The sequence below is a fragment of the Acanthochromis polyacanthus genome, chromosome 1 (genome assembly GCF_021347895.1).
Source record: "Acanthochromis polyacanthus isolate Apoly-LR-REF ecotype Palm Island chromosome 1, KAUST_Apoly_ChrSc, whole genome shotgun sequence".
Classification (NCBI taxonomy): Eukaryota; Metazoa; Chordata; class Actinopteri; family Pomacentridae; genus Acanthochromis; species Acanthochromis polyacanthus.
This window is the reverse complement of record NC_067113.1, coordinates 38,774,202-38,789,980: the sequence shown is the minus strand read 5'-3', so window position 1 is coordinate 38,789,980 and position 15,779 is coordinate 38,774,202. Positions and strand designations below refer to the sequence as shown.

General features: G+C 39.4%; 1 protein-coding gene and 1 pseudogene across 1 annotated transcript; one reads left to right on the top strand and one right to left on the bottom strand.

Annotated features, from left to right (window-relative positions):
- Positions 1 to 18: 18 nt before the first annotated feature.
- opn1sw1 (opsin 1 (cone pigments), short-wave-sensitive 1) lies at positions 19 to 3,653 on the bottom strand. The gene is made up of 5 exons (XM_022212212.2): positions 3,313 to 3,653; positions 3,063 to 3,231; positions 2,625 to 2,790; positions 1,310 to 1,549; positions 19 to 333 (listed from the first exon to the last, which is right to left on the bottom strand). The coding sequence occupies exons 1-5, from the start codon at positions 3,650 to 3,652 to the stop codon at positions 232 to 234; spliced, it is 1,017 nt and encodes a 338-aa protein (XP_022067904.1). The 5' UTR covers position 3,653; the 3' UTR covers positions 19 to 231.
- Positions 3,654 to 6,720: 3,067 nt separating this feature from the next.
- LOC127533515 (ultraviolet-sensitive opsin-like) lies at positions 6,721 to 15,149 on the top strand (annotated as a pseudogene).
- Positions 15,150 to 15,779: the final 630 nt, after the last annotated feature.

The window sequence follows — 15,779 nt, the reverse complement described above, 5'->3', positions numbered from 1 at the left end:
GAAAAGTTCAAACAGACAAACAGTGCATGACATTTTTATTTGGGTTTTTTTCGTTGCCTTTTATCTTAACAAACAAGTTCTACAGTAAAATGAAGCTAGAACTGTATTTACACGGTCGGTCGTAGATCTTTTCTGAGCTCACAAAGGTTCAGACTCCTGAAAAGTCGGAAAAGTCCTTCATGGAAACTCAAATGTCCTTTTTTGGTGTTTGGTGTCGTTTGGATCCAAACATTAAGAAGCTGTTGAGACTGAAGACGTCTCAGTCTTTGAAGAAACTTCAGAGGATTCATCCATTTTCTTTCCAAACACCATTTCCATGATGCAGGCGTTGAACTGAGGACGATAACAAGACGACGGGGAGAATTAGAAACTAGTAAAACTCAGTAAAAACTCAAATATAACTCCATAAAACTCAAATATAACTCAATAAAATTAAGAGAAAACTCACTAAAGAGCAATAAAACTCAAGAAAACTTAAAACGCAAAAATTCAACAAAGTTCAATAAAACTCAAAAACTCAGGAGCACTGAATAAAAGCTCAATTAAAAACTCAGTAAAACTCACAAATTCACTATAACTCAAGAAAAATTCAGTAAAACTCAATGAAATTCAATAAAAACTCAGTGAAACTCAAAAATGAAAAGAAAAACTCAAGAACAACTCAGTAATATTCAATTAAACTCAATACAAAATCAAAACACACAAACACAAATAATAATGAAGGTTTTAACTGCTATTGTCTAAAGAATTTTCTGCTGTTCAGGATTAAAACTGGTAGAATCACTGAAAAAGTATAAATTTAAATGTGAACTGTGGGAAAAAAAAGTCCAGAGTTTGACCATAAAATGACACTGTTTTACTATTTTATCAGGTAAAATATCATCATTTCATAGGTATTTGAAAGAAAATGTACATTCAGAATTGAGAAATGGTAGAACAAAATATTTTACAGATTGTTCCTGTTTTTAAGTGAAATTACAGAAAAAAATTAATTTACATATTAACCTTTGAAAAATGGCAAAAGAAAAAAAAACTAAGTTTTCCATTGTCTTTTTTTGATTTTGGCTGGGCAGATTTTCAGAGCTTTTCATAGGTTTTATTCATTAATCTATTCAGTCATTTATTTATCTATTTAGTTACAGAATCAGCTGAACTGCTTGAAACAGTTTAAGCAGATCAACTTTCCTTTAACTGTTTTCTAATTTGATCCAATCAAACGAGCCGCTTCCCTCCAGGCTCGGCCGTCTCTAAGCAGCTTACGTGTGGATTGATCCGATCGGAGCTTCTGATTGGACACTAATCTGCTCACCTGTTTGTTCATGAAGGCGTAGATGAGCGGGTTGTAGACGCAGGAGCTCTTGGAGAAGAACGCCGGGATGGTGACCATGCGGTAGTCCTTGTTCTCGTCAGTGCTGAAGCCGTAGTAGAGCGCTGTGATGGCGTAGGGACCGTAGCAGGTGATGAAGGAACCCACCATGACGATGATCATCCTGGAGACCTCCTTCTCAGCCTTCTGGGTGGACACTGACTCCGCCTGCTGGGCGGCGACCTGCAGGAAGCAGCCAATCAGAAAGCGTCAAACCAGGAAGTGGAAACAGAAACCTCTGTGTTTTTAAATCAAGTCGACTCGATGTTCCGCAATGAGGTTCTTCCTCGTTCAAGAAGTTTAGATCATCAGTCGCCAATTCAACTTCAGTTATATTTACTGTTAGAACTTTTCTGTTCCAAAAACGCTCTAAGTTCACAAAGTTCTATATATAAAATATAAAATATTAATAGAAATTTGTCAGAATGTCATAACATGTTCTGACAAGGTTCTACTACTAAAAACATCAGTAGAACCTTGCCAGAACGTTTTATGATGTTCTAACAATGTAAAAACTTTAGAAAATTTTATAATGTTCTGACAAAGTTCTACTACTGAAAACATTTGTAGAACTTTGTTAGAACGTCATAAAATGTGCTGAGGGGACACATCATAGAACACGCTTCTCTAAAAGATTCTCACATTGTTCCATGATAGCAAAGGAAGAACGTTCTCAAGCCAACATTGGAACAGTGTTTTCCTGATGTTCTCGAGGCCTTAGGAACATGTTAAAGTTCCAGTAATGTAATATATTAAAAGTAGAACATTTTGCCTTTTATTGAGGGAACATATTATAGAACGTTCCTCTATGAACACTACCACAACGAAAACATTGGAAGGATGTTCTCCGTGTAACTTTTGACAACATCTTCAAAATATTTTTGAGAACTCAGATGGCAGAACGTCAGCTGGAACGTTCTGCCTGTAATGTTCTAGAGAGAACATATAGAGCATTCCTCTGTATAACATTCTGACCATGTTCTACACTTATAAAGGTGGAGCGTTCGGGCTGCAGTGTTCTGAGGATGTTGTTGAGGAACCACATTATAGAACCTACATGATATTCCCAAAATGTTCCACAATGTTCCAGCACAACGAAAAAGAACGCTCTCAGTCTCACTGTGTCATCGCTGGACAGTTTTAGAACATCTTTAGTTAGCTTAGTGTTTACTGATTCTGGGAACTGAATGATGAGATTAGTAGAACCTAACAAAACTTTCCAAGAACGTTTTTTTCTGGTGAAGTGGGTAGAACTCACAGCTCTCAGGGCTCCCAGCAGCTGGGAGTAGGAGAAGATGATGATGGTGAGCGGGAGGATGAAGCAGGTCACTAGCAGGAAGTAGACGTAGCTGGTGGTCTTGTACTCCTCGTTGTGGGTGTACCAGTCGGGACCACAGGAACAGCCCAGACCTTCAGGGATGTACCTAGAACCGAGAACACAGGGTTCTATCTCAGCTGTACCACTGCAAAAGTTGTGTTTCTGTTGGGTTTCTGCCCGCAAATTAGTAAGATTTTCATGGAACATTGGGAACATTGATCAAGAAACAAAAGAACCTTTCAGAAGTCTTTAATATGAGGTTTATTTGGAACCAATTTTGTAGTTGTAAGAAGCTGACGTAAACCAGTGGTGTTAAAACGACTTGTTGATGTAAATCGGTTTGTTCCTGACATAACAGGGTTCTTGTCGGTTCTTTACCTGCTCCAGCCCCAGAACGGTGGCGTTGCACAGAAGACCCCGATGGCCCAGGTGAAGGCGACGGCACCCAAGGCGTGATTCGTGCCGAACTTAAAGGCTCCGAAGGGTTTGCAGATGACCAGGTACCTCTCGAAGGAAAGGACCGCCAGCGACCAGCCTGTCACCAGACCTGGAGAACCCAAGGAGAACAGAATTCATGTACAGATCATCTCCCGGTCTGCTCACCTGTTCTGTTTGTCGTTGCATTTACCTGCGATGGACCCGACCGCTGCCTCTAAAGCACACAAGGTGTAACCGAAGAAGTAGTAACCCTTGAGGCTGGCGAAGAACACCTGGCTGACAGAGAACGTGACAAAGATGAAGCCAGCGAAGGAGACGTTGACCAGGATGTAGTTGAGGGGAACTCGAAGCTTCTTGTACTTGGCGACGGCAAGCAGGACGACGAAGTTTAGCGGCGTTCCAACGAAAAAGACGAAGCCCATGAAGGCGGCCTGTAGGTGGAAGGCCCATGTGGGGGCCAGGTAGTACTGGGGCCCCTCAAAGGGGTCCACTTTGGAGATGTTCTCGTACAGGTGGAAGTGTTTCCCCATGATGACCTGAGTCTGTGCTGCTGTCCGACCAGCAGAGCCTCTTTATATACGCTGGTAAACCACTTACACCCAACACTGAGCTGTAAATGTTCTGCCGGCCGATCATCTTACAGATGATCAAGAGATTTTCAGCTTTCTTCAATCCTGAGGAAAATCTGTCCTTATCTCTGCTCCAATTCCCCCCATGGAAGAGGATCGAGGCATTTTAGCCGGATGCTAAGCCGCACAATTGGAAACTTGCCCTTCATGGAACACAAATTTCACTTTAACCCGCTTTAGAGGTTTTAAAACGCTCAAATTAAACCTGAGGTTACGTGAAACTTTTCCTGAGGAAACTGAGGACGAGTTTTTAAAACAACCGTGGACGAGTTTTGAAATTAAAATAACCTTTTAACTTAACACTGAAACACATTCAATCAGCTCCAATCAGCCCATTAGCGCCCCAAACAACTAACTTCTAATGAAATTATGTTAAAGGTTTCTCTAATTCAACAATTGCTGAATGATTACTCGCAGAAACGCCCGTTTTAAAGTTGACGATCTATAAAACAATCTGTTTTTTTTATTACAACAGTGAACATTAAAGACATACAAACAGGACACTTTTACAATATAGAAGATAGTGTTAAACAAAGCAGATGTATGTCTTTAATGTTCACTGTTGTAATATATATATATATATATATATATATATATATATATATATATATATAAAACAATCTGTTTTTCCACTTTATTTCTGAGGAATTGTGAAGCGTTACATTTTCAATTGTCTTCATTACGAACCCAAAGTTTAAAAGTAACTAGATTAAGGTAGTTTTCATGCTTTTATTCAACTTAAGCACCACATTTATGAGCGCTGTAGAGGAAATAAATGATTTAAACGTGTTCAGTTTTATTCTTTCTTTTTATTAGCGTAATCTAAATTTAGCTAGTTAGTTAGCTTGTGCTACGGCATGCTAATATAGCATAATGTTATTAGCTTATTGTAAATTATTTTGCTAGGTAGTGCTACAGCATGCTAATATAGTATATTGTATAATTTTTAGCGTAACATAAATTTAGCAAGTTAGCTAATTTTAGTTGCAAAGAATCATGGGATTGTTGATGTTCAAATCCAAATATTTGAATTAGTATTTCTGTGATTATTATTTCTGCTGTTTGAATTTTGATTTGATAATTTTCAGTGGTTTTTTCAGCCTCGTTCCTTCATTCTGGAGACTTTCTAGGATTCTGGTCTCGAAGCTTCTGTCTCCAGGACTTCAGATCTTGAGGACATCTGCTTCAGTTAACTTTCGTTTTCTAAGTACCAGTCTCTGTAATCCAGTCCAAGTCCTGCTAGTCCTCACTGTGAGAACATTTTCTGTCTCAGAGAACGTCCGGCATCAGGAAGTTCTTTAATTCAGACCCAGTTTGTTCTCTACGCTTCACCATGTTGGACAGGAAACTGAATTCATGTTTTTAGACCCAAATTACAGCCTGAAGAACAACATAAAACCAAGAAAACATATTTCTGTGCAGGAATGCAAACAAATAACGGTAATTTAGAAGTCTGCGTCCAGACTTTAGGGAAATCCTGCATAAAATAATGAATTAAAGAATACAAAAAATTAAAATAAATAAAACACCAAAACTGTCACACATAAAAGCTAAAAAACTGTCGCACTCTTGCAGGGAATCCTTAGATTTGTTGCTTTTTTCATGTGTAAAGTAACAAAATTATGCAGGAAACAATAAAACTAAAATGATTAATAAAAAACTGATATTTTTCACTAGTAATCAGCTTAAAAATGTGTGTAAAATAAAATAACAAACCAAAGACACAAAATAACTTTAAATGAAAATGAAAAATCCTTGAATTTCTTGTGTTTTCATTTCTAAATATTTAAAAAACAGAAGCTCTAAATGAATCTGCTGAATCCTTCATGTTTATTACAGTCAAAGTCAACATTTTATAACATTTTTGTTGGGTTTTTATGTTTAAAATCCTCTTTTCTGGGTCTTAAACTTGTTGATTTGTGACATTAAAGTGGTTTTTCAAATGTTTAGAACGTGCTTCTGTAACTCTGTTCATGAAGAGTTTAGCATAATTAACGGTTTAATTCTTTAACGACCCACTTGAGTTACTGACCTACAGGATTTAAAGGATTAATTCTGCTCAGAGTGAAGCTCAGAGTCTGAAAACAACAGATCAGCGGCTGATTATTGACTGGGTTTCACTGTTCTGGATGTTGTTGGATTTTTATATTATTCTGATTTGTTGTGTGAGTAACCTCAGATTTGTGTCTTAGTGGGTTTAAATCCTGATAAAAACCCAAATTATCTTCAATCAAATGTCAGAATCTCAGGCTTGTTCCTTCACTGACACTTTTAAAGCTTCTCTTAAGTGAAAATTATGAATGATTGAATAAAACTGAACACGTTTAAATCTTTTATTTCCTCTACAGCGCTCATAAATGTGGTGCTTAGGTTGAATAAAAGCATGAAAACTACCTTAATCTAGTTACTTTTAAAACTTTGGGTTCGTAATGAAGACAATTAAAAACGTAACGCTTCACAATTCCTCAGAAATAAAGTGGAAAAACAGATTGTTTTATAGATCGTCAACTTTAAAACGGGCCTTTCTGCGAGTAATCATTCAGTAATTGTTGAATTAGAGAAACCTTTAACATAATTTCATTAGAAGTTAGTTGTTTGGGGCGCTAATGGGCTGATTGGAGCTGACTGAATGTGTTTCAGTGTTAAGTTAAAAGGTTAATTTAATTCAGAATCAGCAAATACGTTTTTGAAAACTCGTCCACGGTTGTTTAAAAAATTCGTCCACGGATTGCAGCTCCATCAGGAAAACTTTCACGTAACCTCATTTTGGGGTTAAATTTGAGCGTTTTAAAACCTCTAAAGCGGGTTAAAGTGAAAACTGCATTGTGTGAAGGGCAAGTTTCCAATTGTGCGGCTTAGCATCCGGCTAAAATGCCTCGATCCTCTTCCATGGGGGGAATTGGAGCAGAGATAAGGACAGATTTTCCTCAGGATTGAAGAAAGCTGAAAATCTCTTGATCATCTGTAAGATGATCGGCCGGCAGAACATTTGCAGCTCAGTGTTGGGTGTAAGTGGTTTGCCAGCGTATATAAAGAGGCTCTGCTGGTCGGACAGCAGCACAGACTCCGGTCATCATGGGGAAACACTTCCACCTGTACGAGAACATCTCCAAAGTGGACCCCTTTGAGGGCTCGGGTTAGGGTTCTCCGTAAGCCAGGTGTTCTTCGCCAGCCTCAAGGGTTACTATTTTTCGGCCACACCTTGTGTGCTTTAGAGTCGCGGTCGGGTCCATCGCAGGTAAATGCAATTTAACGGAACAGGTGAGCAGACCGGGAGATGATCTGTGCATGATACCTGTTCTTCTTGGGTTCTCCAGGTCTGGTGACGGGTGCCGTCGCCTTCACCTGGGTCATTCTGATCTTCTGTGCAACACCACCGTTCTGGGGCTGGAGCAGGTAAAGAACCGACAAGAACCCTGTTATGTCGGGAACAAACCCATTTACATCAACAAGTCGTTTTAACACCACTGGTTTACGTCAGCTTCTTACAACCCAAAAATTAGCTCTAAGTAAACCTCATATTAAAGACTTTTTAAGGTTCTTTTGATTCTTCATCAGTGTTCCCAACGTTCTGTGAAAATCTTACCAATTTGTCGGCAGAAACCCAACAGAACCAAACTTTCCTTTGATCTGAGAAAGTTCTGTTAGTGGGAAGTTATCAGAACGATTTTTTGAAAGGCAGGATAAAGTTCTCTAAAGACTTTCTAAGATGTGCTTTTTGTCCTTTGTTTTCTGATAATGGGACATTTTAGGAACGTTTTGTAGACGTTCTATCTGCCACCGGTTTAACATTGAGCATCGCTGCAACTTTATTCTAAGAAACATCAACATAAAGGTTCCATTTCCTCCAACTGAAGTATTAATGAGGAACTTTGACTCTAAATCTCTACTCAGAGGAACCAGTGGTTGAGTTCTAACGTCACAAATAAACCTCGTTTTTGCGCTTTTACTGAAACTAGAACAATTGTTTAAAGAGAGAAACCCAGCAAAACCAAAGTTCCATCGACCCAGCTAGAAATTTTTTCTATCTAAAAATGATCTGAGAAAGTTCTGCAAAGTCTTTTTTAGGTTCCCAGAAGTAAAAGGAAGAAGAAGTTCTCTAAAGAGACTCAATAAAAGTTCTTGAATGTTTAAATTCAACGTCCTGTATTTGTTATCTTGTGGGAATGTTTTAAAAAAGAATTTTGTGTCACATGTTCCTCTAACAGCATCCCAAAAACGTTCTCAGAATGTTCCAGTAACAATTTATGAGGCCTTGAATACATCTGAAGTGTTCCTTTGAGAACGTTCTTGACCCTCCAAATATGTTCCAATTTAAATGTTCTTTAAAATACGAAATACCACAAAAATATATCACGAGAATGTCTGGCAGAACCAGACTCAGGGAGGTCGGACGTCTGCCTCGACTGGTTGGGTTGAGGGTGAATCAGACACACCTTTTGCAGTGGTACAGCTGAGATAGAGCCCTGTGTTCTCGGTTCTAGGTACATCCCTGAAGGTCTGGGCTGTTCCTGTGGTCCCGACTGGTACACCCACAACGAGGAGCACAAGACCACCAGCTACGTCTACTTCCTGATGGTGACCTGCTTCATCCTCCCGCTCACCATCATCATCTTCTCCTACTCCCAGCTGCTGGGAGCCCTGAGAGCTGTGAGTTCTACCCACTTCACCAGAAAAAAACGTTCTTGGAAAGTTTTGTTAGGTTCTACTAATCTCATCATTCAGTTCCCAGAATCAGTAAACACTAAGCTAACTAAAGATGTTCTAAACTGTCCAGCGATGACACGGTGAGACTGAGAGCGTTCTTTTTCGTTGTGCTGGAACATTGTGGAACATTTTGGGAATATCATGTAGGTTCTATAATGTGGTTCCTCAACGACATCCTCAGAACACTGCAGCCTGAACGCTCCAACTAAGTGTAGAACATTGTGAGACACACGCCCATATATATTTTATCTGACTCTGTTTTGTTGTTTTTCACACAGTACAGATCAGGGCTGTCAAACCACATGAAGCCCAGTCTGATCTCCAGTGTTCCCCACCAGTAAAATCACAGCATCATACCCTGGTAACAACCACAACTCCAACGTTTCCCCTTTGTTTTAATTCAAAAAAGTCCGTTCTGAAAATGATCACATTTAATGAACTATGTTTTTTTTTTTTTTTACAAAACATTAAGGCTGGACCCGAATATCCCAAATATCCGAATATTCGTTTGCTACGGCACTATCCAGATATTCCAGGGGGCCGCCCCACTATTTGAGAAACACTGATCTAGAACATTACAGGCAGAACGTTCCAGCTGACGTTCTGCCATCTGAGTTCTCAAAAATATTTTGAAAATGTTGTCAAAAGTTACACGGAGAACATCCTTCCAATGTTTCCGTTGTGGTAGTGTTTATCGAGGAACGTTCTATAATATGTTCCCTCAATAAAAAGGCAACATGTTCTACTTTTAATATATTACATTACTGGAACTTTAACATGTTCCTAAGGCCTCAAGAACATCAGGAAAACACTGTTCCAATGTTGGTTTGAGAACGTTCTTCCTTTGCTATCATGGAACAATGTGAGAATCTTTTAGAGAAGCGTGTTCTATGATGTGTCCCCTCAGCAACATCCCCAAAGTTCTACAAAGTCCTTTATCAAAGTTCTACCACTGATAACATTAGTAGAACTTTGTCAGAATGTTTATGACGTTCCTGTAATGTGATGTATGAAAGACTACAAAGCCTTCCCACAATGTTCTGCAGTGTCATATGATGACAGAATAAGATCATTCAAGGGCAGAAATATTTAAGATGTTTAGAACATCTTTAGTTGTCTCACCTTTAAGAGGAATGTTCTGAGAACTTAATGAGAACTTCCCACCAAAATCATTAGTTGAACTTTGTCGGAACGTCTTACACATGTGGACAAAACTGTTGGTACCCCTCAGTTAATGAAAGAAAAACCCACAATGGTCACAGAAATAATCTGAATCTGACAAAAGTAATGATAAATAAAACTTCTATGAAAAGTAACCAATGAAAATCAGACATTGCTTTTGAACTGTGGTTTAACAGAATTATTGTAAAAAAATAAACTCATGAAATGTGTGTAGATAGATAGATAGATAGATAGATAGATAGATAGATAGATAGATATTTTAATAAAATGTTACATGTAGTTTATCTATTTAAGGCAGTCATTACTTGTTCAGGAACAGCTTGTCTTAATGTCAAAATGTGGAGTTAGCTGTGTTTCTGTTTTCTGACAGCATCATAGAACAGTCAAAGCGCTTTAAAAAATAAACATTTTCAGTGGGTTTTGTGTTTGTTTGTTTGTTTGTTTTTTAAAGCGCTTTGACTGTTCTATGATGCTGTCAGAAAACAGAATCACGGCTAACTCCACATTTTGACATTAAGACAAGCTGTTCCTGAACAAGTAATGACTGCCTTAAATAGATAAACTACATGTAACATTTTATTAAAATATCTATCTATCTATCTATCTATCTATCTATCTATCTATCTATCTATCTATCAACAAATAAACAAAAAAACCCACTGAAAATGACCAAATCAAAATTCAAACAATGGAAATAATAATCACAGAAATATTAATTCAACTATTTGGATTTGAACATTAACAATCCCGCGATTCTTTGCAACAAAAATTAGCTAACTTGCTAAATTTATGTTGCACTAAAAATTATACAATATACTATATTAGCATGCTGTAGCACTACCTAGCTAAATAATTTACAATAAGCTAATAACTTTATGCTATATTAGCATGCTGTAGCATTGCCTAGCTAAATAATTTACTTTACAAGAAGCTCATAACATTATGCTGTATTAGCATGCTGTAGCACTAGCTAACAACTAGCAAACTTATAGTTCAGCTAATGACATTATGCTATACGAGCATGCTGTAGCACTACCTAACTAACTAGCTAACTTTAGGTAAAGCTAATAACATGATGCTACATTAGCATGCTGTAGCACTAGCTAAGTAACTAAATGACTTTATGTTAAGCTAATAAACATTATGCTATATTAGCATGCTGTAGCACTAGCTACCTAACTAGCTGACTTTATGTTAAGCTCGCAGCATTATGCTATTTTAGCATGTTGTAGCTTTGGCTAACTAACTGACTTCATGTTAAAATAATAACATTATGCTAGATTAGCATGCTGTAGCACTAGCTAACTAACTAGCTGGCATCAGGTTAAGCTAATAACAGTATGCTATATTAGCATGCTGTAACACTAGCTGACTAACTAACTAGCTAACTAACTAGCTGACTTCAGCTTAAGCTAATATCATGCATTAGCAATAACGGTATACATGCTCAGTGCATCAAGAAAAGTCCCCCAGCAGCCTATAGGCTATAGCAGCATGACTAGGGGCAGAACGAAGGGACGTCCAAGAGGGAGTCAGCTGTGCAATGAAGACACAAGCCGAACCCCTGTGGGTCACCCAGTCAGCCCTAACTATAAGATTTGTCAAAAAGGAACGTTTTAAGCCTGGTCTTAAAAATAGAGAGGGTGTCTGCCTCCAAGTGGGAGCAGGTTCCACAGGAGAGGAGCTGATAACTGAAGGCTCTGCCTCCCATTCTACTTTTAGAAATTCTAGGAACAACAAGTAAGCCTGCAGTTTGAGAGCCAAGAGTTCTACTAGGATAATATGGTACTATCAGATCTTTAAGATCTGATGGAGATTGGTTATTAAGAGCTTTATATGTCAGAAGACATTAATCAGGCCTTGAAAATCCTAGATAAAAAGCCCCGGCGGTACCACCATTGCAACATATTGGAAAAATATAAAATTTTAAGCTTTGACAACCTGATCAGGTACTCTGATATCCGCCTGGTACATAAAATCTTACATGACGCGGCTCCACCCCCTCTAAAGACCTTTGTACAGCTACGCTCTCAACTAACCAGTAGAGTGCTTAGGTCGGCGTTCAGGGGTGACTGCCACATTCCCGAAAGAAAGTCTGCCTTCTCTCAGTCAGCCTTTTCTTACAAAGCCATCAAGGAATGGAATGGGCTGCCTGATAATTTTAAGAACACGGCAGATTTCCACAGCTTTTCTCGGGCTGTTAAAAACTGGCTGTTTGATCATCAGTCCTGTTCGCATTAATAATACCAGACGGGTATTTGGCCATCAGATGATACCCTCGTGGGTACCATCTGATGGCTGCCAGACTACCAGACTATCAGTGTAAAAATAGTACAGTGTGTATTTACAGTACCAATCTGGTATAGAGCTATCAGATGCTACCCTCGTCGGCACCATCTGATAGCTACCACCTTTAGGATCTACGAAACTATTGTTTTGCATACAACTCTGCACTTTAACTTTGTACTTTTGCACTCTGTTTTTGTCATTTAAATGCACTTTAAATATATTGTAATTGGTTTGAATACAGTCTTCCTCGTTATACTTTTGCATTTTGATAATTGCACTATAAACCAACAACGTTGCACACATATTTGTAAATATTTTAAGATTGATTTTGATTTAGATTTTGTTTTGCATTGTTAATGTAATGCGTTTTATATGCGTTGTTTTAAATAATGAATGTTTTTTATTGACCAAGGACTACAGATGGAAATTAGCTTGAAGCTAAATCTGGTGCAACCATCTTTTTAATGTAGCTGCACGCTGTCCTTTTACAAATAAACTTGAAAGAAAGAAAGAAAGAAAGAAAGAAAGAAAGAAAGGATTTTAAATTCTATTCTGGATTTAACAGGAAGCCAGTGAAGAGAAGCAAGTATAGGGGAAATATGATCTGTCTTGATAACACCCATCAGTACTCTGGCTGCAGCGTTTTGGATCAACTGTAGATGTTTGAGAGAGCTATTTGGACAACCCGATAATAAGGAATTGCAATAGTCAAGCCTGGAAGTAACAAAAGCATGAACTAGTTTTTCTGCATCATTCTGAGACAGGATGTTCCTGATTTAACAATATTTCTCAGGTGAAAGAAGGAAGTCCTACAGATTAGTTTTATGTGCGAGTTAAAGGACATTAACCTGGCAATAGCCAGATTAATAATTGTGTAGTACTTGATAGTACTCCACAATATCAATCTGGGACCGCTCCATGTAAATCCGTTCGGAGGAAAGAGGCACAGATTGGACAATGCAACAGTATGTCCCGCCTCTGACAGGTTTGTTTTTAGCCAATCGCGGGATCTTCACAACGAGCGGAGCCAATTGGTAGATTAAACTCTTACCAAAACCCGTAGGTAAAAAAGCACAAACATCTTTACCATCCAGAAATGCGCAAAGCGCCTCTCGTTGTTCTTCCTTCAAAGAAGCGATACAAGATTCAGCTAAAACTGACTTAATAGCAGCATCTACACGATCGTTGTCCTCCGTTGCCGTGTTTGTTTTGATCTACTGGCGCTTGGTGTCGTCGTCACACCCGGATATCCCGCCCCACACACGAATACTGCTGCGTGATTGGCCCGTGCCAACTTGGCTCTGTCCGAACAGTGAAAGCGGGAGCGGTGCAAGATGCTTTCTTGAGAGATTTGTGAACTCACAAATATCGCGAGAAATCAACTTGCTGGCAAGGTTAAAAGGACATGTCCTGGTCAAAAATAACTCTGAGGTTCCTCACATTAGTACTGGAGGCCAATGTGATGCCACCCAGAGTAACTTTATGCTTTGAAAGCGAGTTTCTAAGATGTTTGGGGCCAAATACAATGGCTTCAGTCTGGTCTAAATTTAGTAGTATTAAATTACAGGTCATCCAGGTCTTTATGTCCTTAAGACAGTCTTGCAGTCTAGCTAACTGATCAGTTTCATCTGGCTTCATAGATAAATACAACTGAGTGTCATTAGCATAACAATGGAAATTAATACAGAGCTTCCTAATGATATTGCCTGAAGGACGCATGTATAATGTGAAAAGCATCGGTCCTAAGATAGAACCCTGAGGAACTCCATGAGTCACCTTAGTATGCTCAGAAGAGTCAAACTGGAACCTATCTGATAAGTAGGATTTAAACCAGTCCAGTGCTGTCCCTTTAATGCCAATAGAATGTTCTAGTCGCTGTAATTAAATGTTTGTGGTCGATTGTGTCAAACGCTGCACTAAGATCTAACAAAACAAGTATAGAGACTAGTCCATTATGTGACGCTATGAGAAGGTCATTAGTAACTTTCACCAGAGCTGTTTCTGTGCTATGATGCACTCTGAAGCCTGACTGAAACACTTCAAACAAGCTGTTCCTTTGTAAATGTTCACAGAATTGCTTTGCAACTGTTCTTTCCAGAAATTTAGAGAGAAATGGGAGAGATATTTAATATTTAATCATATTTGCCTTCCATTTTATCAGTAAATGGTGCTGAAGTAAATAGAGATGGTATTACTTCCTTAAATTTAGTTACTGAATTGTCGCACAGGCATCTGCTGTAATGATATTTATTCTTAACTCCTATAGACCCCTTGCAGTGTTTACTAACACAAGGTATGCGTGCAGACCCGGTGCAGGAGCTCCTCCACATTCCACTTTAATTTAATGAGTGAGCCAGTGTCTGATGACTGGGGTGTCTTGGAGTTCCCTGAACAAGAACAGAAAGATAGCGTTTAGGAAATTGCACGTCTTGGCTTTGGCCGCATCAATGGGCTCGCTTTGAGAAGGCGGTGGCGGCTGTTGTTTGGGGCTGCCGCTGCTGACAGCCGCCTCCTGCTGCCTGCCGGACATGGCCTCTTGCTGTTTGGATGCAGCAGATGGTGTGCTGTCCTGTTGCTGCTGGCCTGGTTCAGCATGTTGGGTATTAAAGTAATCCTTCAATGCGTTATCAGGCACTACTTTGACATACTGCACTGTCCTGCTAACGGGCTCAGGGCTTCTCCAGTACATCAGCAGGAACTGTGATATCAACGTAACGACTGCTCCGGAGAACACGGAAATCAGTATTAAGTAAACCAAACGTTTAGCCGCGGTAACAAAGCAAGTTCCACTTGGTCGCTGTCACAGCTGCCATATCATCTGCTTTACTACGATTCTGACAGCCGACAGCACAACAAGAAGGCATATTTAGCGTAATATGTGCTTGCAATATCACGCCTTGGCCAGGTAAACAGGCTTTGTTTTGAACCGGGTCTGCGCACGCAGCTGCCTAATGAAGTATGCATACTACATGTGAAAGGGGTCTATACAATCCATTGTTGTGAACTGAAATGTTATCATAAAATGGTCAGAAAGAAGAAGGTTCTGGGGAAATACTGTTAACTGTTGGGTCTCTATGCTTTAATCTATTTAACAGAAATGGACGGTACCGTCTCCCAACATCGTGTTCCATTGTGGAACCCCTTCTGGATGGAACCTGATGGTCGTGGGTTCATAAACCAAGAAGACAACAACCCCAAACAGACGTCAAAGATGTTGAGAGACGACCAGACTAAGAAAAAGGAAATTGTATCCAAATGTGTGTTGTGTTTTCCTTGCTTTCCCACCCCTCCCTCTTCTCCCATCCCTCCCCCTTGCCCTCCTCTGTCCCTCTCAACCCCCCCGGCCAGCAGGCAGATGGGTCCCCCCTATATAGAGCCGGGTTCTGCTCGAGGTTTCTTCCCTGTTAAAAGGGTGTTTTCCTGCCACTGTCTCCTTTGGGCTTGCTCTGGGGGTCAGGCATATGGGTTCTGTAAAGCGTCTTGAGACGATTTGACTGTAATTGACGCTATATAAATAAAATTGAATTGAATCTGGAGTTCTGAAGTCAAAGTCAAGACTGGAATCCTGGATAGATAGATGGATGGATGGATGGATGGATGATGGATGGATGGATGATAGATAGATGGATGATGGATGGATGGATGGATGGATGGATGGATGATAGATAGATGGATGGATGGATGGATGGATGGATGATGGATGGATGGATGGATGGATGGATGATGGATGGATGGATGGATGGATGGATGGATGATAGATAGATGGATGGATGGATGGATGGATGGATGATGGATGGATGGATGGATGATGGATGGATGGATGGATGATGGATGGATGGATGGATGGATG